The sequence below is a fragment of the Echeneis naucrates genome, chromosome 14 (assembly GCF_900963305.1).
Source record: "Echeneis naucrates chromosome 14, fEcheNa1.1, whole genome shotgun sequence".
In the NCBI taxonomy this organism is placed as follows: domain Eukaryota; kingdom Metazoa; phylum Chordata; class Actinopteri; order Carangiformes; family Echeneidae; genus Echeneis; species Echeneis naucrates.
The window spans coordinates 6,261,760-6,273,114 of NC_042524.1; the positions used below are offsets into that span (position 1 = coordinate 6,261,760).

Here is an 11,355-nt window from a genome sequence, read left to right on the forward strand (position 1 = left end):
GAATCATGTGAACCCCCTCCACATCGCCTCAGGCCGTCTGAATCAGAATGAAGCAGTGACACAACACAACAACAACAACAACAACACAAACAGACTGGCGTTGCTTTTGTCTCACTGTTCCGTACAAACATTCTGTCGCGCGAGCGAGAGCACGTACCGACGTCTCAGTGACGTAGACAGAGACCCACGTTTCCGTAGCAACTGGAGCCGGTCCGTTAACCGCAGCGGCAGCTAGACAGCCGGAGCTCGTCGAGGAGGCGGCGGCGGTGGGGGGGGACTGTCGTCGGTAACCGGACACCACCTCTGCACTGAGGGGCGTAGAGACACGGGGGAGACGCAGTAACGAGGCGGCGAGCCCGCAGTTCCGTGCGGAGATGCTGAATATGTGGAAAGTCCGAGAGCTGGTGGACAAAGCGTGAGTACAGCCCCGGAGCAGGTGGAGCGGCGGCCCGGTGGATGCTATGCTAAGCTAAGCTAACCGGCTGCCTGGAGCGGACCGACCGGAGAGAGCACGGCCGTGACGTCACGGCCCTGGCCCTCAGCTGTTAGCTTTCCCTAGCTGGATCGCTGCCAATATTTAACCTCGTAGTAATTTTTTTTGTTTGTTTTTAGAAATCAGTGTTTTACGGTGGCCTCCTCCGCTCTGCCCTTCCCTCAGCTCCAGACACTGAGCAGGAATCATACAAAAAAATAAAAAATAAGAACCGGGAAACGACTTTGATTCCGATTCAGTGCCGAACCTATCCAGTTAGCTAATTCCGTTAGCTAAGCCCAGGTCGGCGGTGCTGCTGCAGGATCACGCCCTGTCCCACCCCGGTGATGCCCGCTACCTTCCCCATCTTTCCGCCTAGCAGAGCATCCCGGCCAGAAACCGGAGCACTGTTGATTGCAAACTTTAAAATCTTAATGATATCACGTTTCGTGTCTGTTAGCTACCATCCATGTCTCACAGTGTAGCTACATCGGTCTACCGGGGCCCATGCCCATGGTTCAGGATACTTAAACAACAAATCTTATTAGCCAACAAGCATATCATAGCTAATCTTACTGCTGCAGCATAATACGCTGTATTGTTTGTCTAAAGAAAGATGGCTCCTTGTAACAGATATCGTTTCAGGTAGTTTGAACAAGCCAAATATAGCAGTAGATAAATTGATAAGTCATAGTTTCATGGAGGTAGTTTTTGTTAATTGTTCCAGAAAGGTGTTGATCCACCTGTGTCATTTATTTATATATATATATATATATATATATATATATATATATATATATATATATATATATATATATATATTTATATTTATATATATATATATATATATATATATATATATTTATATTTATATAGTCATACAGATGAGTGACTATTGTTCTTATCTCTGTTCAAGGCAAGGTAAATAGCAATCCAGTTAAACAGTATCCATAGAAAACATAGAAACTGAATAGTACAATCTTTATGAAGGTAATATTTATTGTAGAGCTTTTAAAGTTGTACACAATGAACAACTGCATCATCATTTCAGCAGGAACAGCTTCACACCTTGCCTGTTTCTAGTTTCTAGTAGAGATGGAGTGATACAGTAACTTTCCTGAGCAAAATTCAAACTGAAAGGAAATATTGGTTTTACTCACCAGAGTTGGGGAAGATGACTTACTAAACCTGCCTCGTTGAAGTCTTTTCAAACTTACTATCTATTCGTAAATAAGTTTTGATAAGTATGGTATCTGATCAGGAGGGCTAGGTTTGTGGTATAAAATCTGTTTTTCTGTAACTACGTCTCAAAGCATGGGACATATTTTCCTTGGGTTCATCATATTTTTCTGAAGCTCACCTTTATCATACATTCTCTGAACTTATAAGCATACTGCCTTCCCTTTTAGAGAGGTGTCAGACGGCATTCATTTTAGAAACTGGCAGCTGAGTGGTACAAAGCATCCAAGTGGAAATTATTAGTAATATTTGTTCGAAATGTCATCACCTCACATTTTTTTTGTCCACATCACATTTATAGTACAAAGAACAAAAGCCTCACCAGAATTAAAGTTAAATTCTCATAAGAAGAGCACTGTCTTTTCAAACTTTAGACACAGCATTCTGACTTTAAGTGTAATTTTCAGTGTGATAAGAAGCTAAAAAAGGGGAAAGTGGAATCTAGGTAGTCTGCAACCGAGCTTTAGGTGGAGTACTAGACACAAGCTGCCTTCGGCTGTTGTGCCCGGTTGGTTATGATGAATATACATTATTGATCTTCCTCAACAGAGCTGGCCGTAGCAGCCTTGCCCCTCCTGCAGATTAAGAGCCATGCTATTATCCTGCCCTAACTGTCTCCCAGTATGTCATATCTGTGGACAATAGAGCACTCTGAGGCATCTGTTGTAGCTGGTAGAATGGCAAAGCTCAGAAGAGAAAGACAGACAGATAAGGTAGGAGAGGAAATCCAGTACATAGGAATAAAGAAGTAACAAGAGGACCGAATATTAGAAAAGTGAGAGGTGGGGCATGTAACAGAATAAAGAGGCAAGATGGAAATGTCTTTCAAGTTGTAATCTTATAGCTGTACTTTTTGTGAAGAGTCTAAAGAGCAAACCATGCACCACAAAAGATGAAACACAAACAATTACATACACACATGGACAGAAAAAGCAAACACTGCAGCAGGTGAGCCCACAAAAACAAAGAGGACAGGAAGCAGATGTAGTTTGTAGCCTGTTTGGCTTTGTCTCATTTGCTATTTTACACACACACAGGCACCAAATACACACTTTGTTCCTCAAGAGTTTTTTTTTTCCATACACAGACAGGATGCTTGTGTGTACATGTGCACACAGGCGCCTGTGTGAATTGCAGTACTAATGGCACAGGCTTTTAGAAAATTCTCATCTAGGGAGATTCTCCAAAGCATTTTTAATAACAAGAAGCGCTGTGTACAGACTACAGAGAAAGACCTGTAAGAAAAGCCACAGGTTTTCACCTTTACATGTTTCTACTGCTTGTATAAAGAAAATTTCTTTGTTTTAACAGCACCAATGTGGTGATGAACTACTCAGAGATTGAGTCCAAGGTGAGAGAGGCCACCAATGATGACCCCTGGGGACCATCTGGACAACTGATGGGCGAAATAGCCAAGTATGTGCAGACACAAAGAAGCATTGCTTCAGTATGAGCAAATAACTGTCAGCATGTAATCATTAAGGCAGTAGCTCAGCTGCCCAGCCAAAATCAAACAATTTTAATCTACAGCTATATTTATTTATTATCAATTGGACAGTTAAGTGCTTTTATGACTATTGGGTAATAATGACATCAGCACCTTACTCATATTTCAGCTCACACATGAAATTCAGTCTCTTAGAAAACACCTTGTTTATTAATTCTTATTCTGCCTGTTTTCTCATCCTAATATTTTGTGTGTGTTTGTGTGCATAGATCTACCTTCATGTATGAGCAGTTCCCCGAGGTGATGAATATGTTGTGGACTAGGATGCTGAAGGACAACAAGAAGAACTGGAGACGAGTGTACAAGGTGTGTGCTGATAGTCTGGCTGGGAGTTTGGTTGTTTCCCAGGTGTATGAGTGTTCTATGTGCGGCAGCTAAATTTTGTATTGTTTTGTGAGAATTTATTGAAGCTTCAAGTGTTTGTGTTTCTGCATGTGTGTCTGGAGCCATACCCCCACAGGCGCTCCAGTGGTTACACAACTGAATAATTCAAGACACTTAGGATTCAATGATTCCTAAATTTCTTCCTTTTTATTATAAATACAAAAATACATTTCTGTTTTGTTGCATTGTTTATTTCATTTATACGCATGGATGTGTATGAATCTTTTATTTGTATTATGTCCCGCTCTCATACTCGTATAATAAGCAAAGAATATAAATTATGCAAAAGCCAAGGAAGGGCAAGTTTGGCTATTTAGAGAGGGCAATTAGGATGAGTTTAAGAGAGGATCCATGACTCAAGTCAGGGAAACTACTGGTTGAAAAATTATTTTCAACTGAACAGCTGAGTGAAATAGAACTTTATATTATTTCATGAAGGGAACTTACAACTGACCATGATACTTTTTTGAACACACTTACTACGTGTTGGATCAATAACCATCTTTGTGTCTGTCTCTGCTTCACCAGGCATTACTATTGTTGGCATACCTGATTAGGAATGGATCAGAAAGAGTCGTCACCAGTGCCAGAGAACACATCTATGACCTCCGATCTCTAGAAAATTACCACTTCATTGGTGAGATGATTAGCTACTTGTTATTCTTTATTCTTTATTTTAATGTAAATTTGAGATATCCGGAGTACAGATTCATTACCAGGACGAAAAATCACCGAAAGCCAGATTTTCTTTTCGAGCACAGTGTAAAAGTTGCTTGTGTTCACGAGGGGCAGCTCTTTATTCATTGCTTAAGGATTTAAGGGAGAATTGCATACAAAATAAGGTATTTTAGTAGAACATAAATACTTAGTCAACAGACTGCAACTGTACATTCTCTACCAACTTCCCCCTTTACCCTCTTAGCTGAAATTTCATGCCTGTTTTTTCATTTGATTTTGCTCTCCTTTGAGGATAAGTAAAATGTTACTCTGAGAGCAGTTTGAGAGGAAGGTCAGAGGTAATCAAAATGTACATGCTGCAATCTCACTGGCTGTGTGTATACATGTGTTCCTTTCTTTGTGCAGATGAAAATGGTAAGGATCAGGGCATTAATGTGCGTCAGAAGGTGAAGGAGATGGTGGAGTTCATCCAGGATGATGACAGACTGAGAGAGGAGAGGAAGAAAGCAAAGAAAAACAAAGATAAATACATTGGAGTCTCCTCTGACAGTATGGGAGGAGGAGGAGGCAGCTTTAAGAACTGTAAGTAATCTCTGATTATTGATGAAAAGTTCAAATAAAATTGTTGGTTACAACAAAGAGCTGATAATTGATAATTGACTATCTGGTTCATGTCTAACCTATAAATGGCAATTTTCTCACTCATTCATAGATATGAAACAAAACCATTGGATTATATGTAACTGTTTTAATTGGTATTCAACTAATTAATAAAGCATAGTCAAATTCAAGCTCATGATACATTATATGTATTTTCAGATGTAGATTTAAGCTTGTAGTCATTCAGTAGGAAAAAATTGGTTGTACCACAACGTGACGTTTACAGTGTATATTATGTCCTTGATTGATAAGATCTTTTGCCATTTCCAAATACAGGATTTTCTGATTTAGATGATAATGTAGTTGTATATTTTTTTCTGTCCAACACAAAATACTAAATTGAAGAGTTTACATAGTCCCTGCCTCTCTCTCTTGTCCTTTCCTTTCCTGCCTTTTTCCGTTCAGCTAATGACCTGGATCGGGGTAAATGGGATGAGGACTGGGATAAGAGCAGAGGAGCTTTCCCTTTTAGTGAGAAGCTTGGAGAGATCAGTGACAAGATAGGCAGCACAATTGACGACACACTCAACAAGTTCAGAAAGAAGGAACGAGATGATTCACCTGATAGAATCAGGTAAACACACAGAATCAAAAAGTCAAAGTCAAATTTATTTTATAAAGCACATTTAAAAATGACAACAGTTGACCCAGGTGCTGTACAGATTTAGCCCAAACAACCAATACAGAAATTAAAATAGTCTTTAAAATGTATTCAAATGAACACACACTAAAGGTACACATAAGTAAGATGCTCAATTAACTTGTGCTGAAAGCAAAGAGAGAAGAGGTGTTTTTTTTAGCAGGGACTTAAAAATCAGGGTATTGGCAGCAAACTATTTGGATTAGCAAATTGTTCCAGAGAAAATGTGTATGTTATTTTAAACATTTGCAAATGTGCCTATTTTGAAAGGGTTTGATTGTGTATAACCAAGTTACACCACTACAAAGTTCCTTTTTTTGAGCATCTATGTATTGGCGGAGGCTTTCTGTTTAAAAGCTTACTCTTTTTTAAAAAATTGAAATGGCAAGAAAATAAAGTTAGTAGCCTCCTGGTCATGTTTGTAAAATACTTAAACCGTGTCTCTTAGATTACCAAACAATCATGCATAAAGATTGCACACAAACACAGGCAACAAGAAAACAGGAAATCCTCCTGAGTACTGTTTTTCATACATCCATATTCTGGTTACCTTAGTGACAACGAGGAAGACCGAGCATCAAGAAATGGCAGGCAGGAAACGCTAGAGTTCAAAGATGAAGAGGAAACTGTCACAACAAAGAGCATCCAGATCACACAAGCAACAGAAACCACAACCACCACAACACGAAAGCGCAGTGGAGCAACTGGCAGTAAGACTCTTGATCTGGGTGCTGCAGCTCACTACACTGGAGATAAGAGCCCAGAGGAAAAGGTACCACAGTAACATGGGCTGGATGGTAACAGTAACATTCACACGTTCTTACTACAACATGGTTCATTGACGTTTCTGCTTCTTTCTGTCTTCAGTCATCAGTCAGGCAGTCATCCAGTAGCGGTCTTGCTGACCTGTTAGTGATTGACCCCTCATCCAATCCGAGCACCACAACAGGTAACCACAAACCTGCTGCACTCACAAAGATCAGGAAGAAATTAAAGCCATAAGTAATCTATTATCAGTCTTTGTCAGACAAGACAGTTCTATTACTTTTTGCATGAATATACATTTTTGGGTGTTTCCCTCCAGGTGCCAGTTCAGACCTCATTGCTGGCTTCGCTGACTTCTCTTCTCCTGCAGCCTCTGCCAGCCTGCCCACCTCCACCGGTAAATATCTCCTTACCTTTATTTGGATTGATTTTGACAGATGGCATCTTATAACATCAGTGCATTACATGGACCTACAGGACACACAGTTTGAATTTGCATATTTATGTTATCTGGGGTCACAAAGAGCTCACAAACAATAACTGATATCAGTATTAATATTAATATCACTCTTAAGGTAGACAGGTAAAGACTGGATTGGAAGGAACAGTACGATCCATACAAGCAGGAAAACCCGTCAGGTTAATGACAGTTTAATCATTTTGTCAACACCAAGGCTCAACTGACTTCCACAACAGCCAAAGGAAACTGCACTAATTCGACCAAACAGGAAAATGTAATGGAGGGTTATTCTTGTTAAAATCAACGATGTTCTAATCACAAGTGTAAATATCACTTCTCCTTTCTGATCAGTTGCTACATCATCCAATGGAAATGGAGACTTTGGAGACTGGAATGCCTTCTCAGCCAATCCACCAACTTCTTCCAGCGCTGCTCCCTCTCATCCCGTCACTGACCTGTTTGGCACCGTGCAGTCACCAACAACCACGGCCTCTAATTCCACCTCTGTTCCACCTTCTGCTGAGCTGTTTGATTTGATGTTGATGGGTGCAGCTAACCATCAACTAACCAATACACATTCAACACTGAGTGCATCTCAGAGCATGACTTTCTCTCTGGGAGGAACGACACCAGGAGCATCGCCTATGCCCACCATGCCCCTTTCTCACTCTCAACAGGTAGGATTGGTACATATCACAGTGTGTGTACAATATAAATAGCTGTTATTTGTGTGTAAAATGTATTTTTTATTTCAGAGCTTGGGGGTCATGACATCTCAGCAGCCTATAGGACAACCGCAGAAGGTTGGGGTCGGCTCACTAGGGTCGACATGGTCGGATCCCTCAGTCAACATCAGCCTGGACTTCCTATCAGCTGGCCTGAATCCCACCAAGACGCCACCTACACTCAACAATATCATCCAGCAACAAGGTATTACATTAAAGGATTAAGAACTTTACTTAGTCCAGGTCAAAAGATTAGCTAATGATATGAATAATGGTATGATATTAATAATTGTTGTGATATACTGCTAGGACATACTCATCTGGTATAAAAATGCCAGTAAACATATTAGACCTGCTTTCCAATTATTATTTTCATACTTTGTTTAATATGTGAGGTGTAAACATCTCTTTAATTTATTTAGAGGGACCAGTCAGTGTTTGCTGACATAATGCTCATGTGTCTATTCAGCAGTGCCTCCTGTCAATCTTTTGGCTCAAAACTTTGGAGGACTGAACCTTAGCTCCCCACCCCACGTGACCCCCATCAGACCACCAGCCAATTCCATGATGACAGGAAGTACCATGACAATGGGCATGCCTGCATCAATGGCAGCGGGTATGCCACCTTCAATGACCACGGGTTCCATGGGAATGGGAGGAATTCCTGTAAACCCAGGCATGATGGGAATGAACATGAGCATGAATATGGGCATGGCCGCTCCAGTTATGATGGGAGGAATGGCAGGCATGGGAGTGCCAGGAGTCGGGATGGGCTTAACACACTCCATCACGCCAGCTGTGGTTCCACCCAAACAAGATGCCTTTGCTAACTTTGGCAATTTTGGGAAATGAAGGCGTGCAAACGTGTGTGTGAGAGAGTGTGTGAGTGTGTATGTTTGGGAATATGAGAGTGGGAACCACAGAAGGACCGGTGGACTTGAAAACAATGTTGCATGTTTGTCTCTCTGCTCTACTCTTTTTGGCGAAGTGGCACAGATGATCGTTCACCATCCTGGTCAAATGACTTGATCTTGGAAGCAGGGAAGAGAGCCCACTAATGCCCCTCACCTACGGACATGTCAATTTATGTCACAGAGAGATCACTCAAAGAGCAGGGAAAAGTCAGCTCACAGCTTCTGGACAAGACTTTCCTGTGTGTAAAGCAAGCTTGTCCTCCTATTTTATATATGAACTGCAGTATATCCCCATTCATTAGAAAACATCACTGCAAAATGTTTTCCTCTGTAACTGTACAGAGAATTCAATCAGTAGGGTTGACTCAGATAAAAATGGCATTGATGCCTTAATTTTGTGTTGTAGCCTGAGATATCATGTTTCAGATTTAACCGACTTCAATCACCAAAATCAAATCACAAGTCATTGTGGTATAGCAAGGGGGTGACTGTTATTATGTCTTACACCTTGTGCAAACATATATACACTTGCAATATAAAAAGAATACAGAATCAAAACTCTAGTCCTCCAGCAGAGGGCAGAATGGATGAGTGCTGTGAGACAATGAATTGCATATTACATTTAGATTTTTCTTTGTCCTTCTTCCCCTCTTGCTGTTTTAGACAGGCTGCTAGCAGTTCACATTAAATGGCTGCACAGTAGGGCACCTGAAGTATTGTTGGTGTTTGAAAACACCAAAAGTGAAGACTTGAACTGCTCAGATAAAGGACCATAAAGTTTTGATGGGCTCTGTAACAGGTTACCGTTAAAAGCATGACTCGTCTCGTACTTAACATTTTAGATACCTCTGACATGAAAATGCCCAATGAATGGATAAGTCAGTATTTTATTCAGACTACTATTAACTTTTTTTTCCTGATGTGCCCCTGCCATCATGTCCCTTCTGACCCACACAGGCACTGTTAATGGACACAGGTGCAGATTAATGTCTCCTAAAAAGTATTTTCCAGTCCACAGTGGGAACAGATGATTACCATCTCCAAGGCTGAACATCTCAGTTGTCTACATTGCTTTTATGTGTAAGGCAGTGGCACACTGCTGAATTTCTTTCAACACACCTCAGCAAAGTACCTTTAATTACAAAGTATTTTCGCCACTTAACATTTTTCATCTTACAGCTAACATTTTAGTCTCTGGTATATCTGGGCCTCACAAACAATGTCCTAGAAAATGAATCACACCTACGTTTGATTCGGGTTAGATAAACTCAAGGAATTTGATCTTTTTTTTTATATCATTAGCTGAGCTATGATAAATGATTTGGCAGGCTGGGGACCAACCTGAATGGTTTGGGGATTTGAAATGAAATTTACGAGTGAGAAATGGGTGAATGAGTGAATGTGTGTGACTGTGTATGGATTCAGTTTTCTCTGATGTGCAAACACAGCTAAGCAGAGCCTCTTGTCATTTTGTGGGGCACTGCACTCCAAAAGACCAAATCTTTATTTTGTTACTCTCAGAAGGATGATTCCATAGCTATTAGTTTAATATTTTAATAGTTTACTTGTAAGGTTTTGTTTATATGGGAGAGCTACTAATAACATTATTTAGTTGAGGAATCATGTTTTGTTTTTTGTTGGTTTGTTTGTTTTCTTTTTTCTTTATCGGTACAGCTTGTTTCATTTGATTGTACTGTATATTTTCTGAACTTCATTCAACATAAAATTAAATTATGACATCAAAGGTGAATCTTTCTCCTTTCTTTTGGTCTGGGTTAGGGTTAGTTTGTTTTCATGGCTCCCAGAGCTGGATCACTGGTTCTCCTCCAGGGTTTCAGTCCCGGCTTTGGTGATGACTTTGTCTTTATTTTCTACCATTTTCTCACAGCTTTTCTTTAGCAGCTCACTTGAGCAGCGTTGAGTTGAGCATTGATAGGCAATCGATTAACTGTCGATAAGAATACTCATTAGTTTTATGATGTCATCTTGACCGGTTTTGTTGCTTTCTTATGTAAACAAACATGTCTAGCTTGGTAACAACACTTTTAGGTAATTGTTTCAGTTGTTTTTAACCCCTCTGCTGCCTTTGCTAGGATCCAGATCAGGAGCTAACTTAATTTAAGAACGATCCCGAGTCATGTTGTTATTTCGGAAACCGGCATTTTGAAACGACCGTTATAAAAACGGTTCTTGTTGTTATGGTAACCGGAGGAGTATAACTCCCCCCAGTCAGCGGCTGTCGGAGCAATGAGAGGACCAGTTCAGACGACAGAAGGACCGGAGCCGCTCCGAGACCAGAGCCGCCAGGACCCGGACAGCTTTCGGGCCCAGAGACGCCGGGGTTTACCGTCCATATCGACCTTTATGAACAAGCTCCCCGCTCAGGACTGGGGTGATGGGCCGGCCTCCTCAGGGTCTGACAGGGCCACAGCTGGAGAACAGCTGGTCTCCGATCCAGCCCACCTGGATCCAAATCCAGCCCACCTGGACCCAAATCCCGCCCACCTGGCTCCAAATCCCGCCCACCAGGCCTGGGATCCAGTCCACTTGTCCTCGGATCCAGATCACCTGGCTCTTTCCTCACACAGCCTGAATGCTGTCACTAGCTTTACTATCCCACCAACTGCAGAAGGTACAGTATTCATGGAAGGCCAAATGAAGAAATAATATACTAAATAGATTTTTTTTAATAATAACAACAACAACATAAGGTAAAACAAGTCAAAGTATTTCAATAGCATTTATGCTATTGAAAATTTATGCTATGAGTGCCATCATTGTGAGATGTGAAATAACCCAAATTGCAATGGAAACAAAATCAGACACGAAATAAAATTTTCTGATATTTTTAACTCCAAGGAAAGAGGCTGTATGTTTAGCATTTTTTTCCTATATTTACATAGCATATTAA

At 40.8% G+C, this 11,355-nt stretch overlaps 1 protein-coding gene across 1 annotated transcript; it reads left to right on the forward strand.

Annotated features, from left to right (window-relative positions):
- Positions 1 to 220: 220 nt before the first annotated feature.
- LOC115054146 (clathrin interactor 1-like) lies at positions 221 to 10,183 on the forward strand. Its single transcript, XM_029519196.1, has 12 exons — positions 221 to 415; positions 3,023 to 3,127; positions 3,428 to 3,524; positions 4,131 to 4,239; positions 4,686 to 4,862; positions 5,346 to 5,514; positions 6,136 to 6,352; positions 6,448 to 6,529; positions 6,665 to 6,742; positions 7,157 to 7,482; positions 7,561 to 7,735; positions 8,000 to 10,183. Exons 1-12 carry the CDS (start codon positions 375 to 377, stop codon positions 8,380 to 8,382), a joined length of 1,959 nt encoding a protein of 652 aa, XP_029375056.1. The 5' UTR covers positions 221 to 374; the 3' UTR covers positions 8,383 to 10,183.
- Positions 10,184 to 11,355: the final 1,172 nt, after the last annotated feature.

Coding starts and splice junctions, on each gene's coding strand:
- LOC115054146 (XM_029519196.1), top strand. CDS start 375: ATGCTGAATATGTGGAAAGTCCGAGAGCTGGTGGACAAAGC. Junction 4,240..4,685: donor AGAAAATTACCACTTCATTG/GTGAGATGATTA, acceptor TTCTTTGTGCAG/ATGAAAATGGTAAGGATCAG. Junction 5,515..6,135: donor GATTCACCTGATAGAATCAG/GTAAACACACAG, acceptor TGGTTACCTTAG/TGACAACGAGGAAGACCGAG.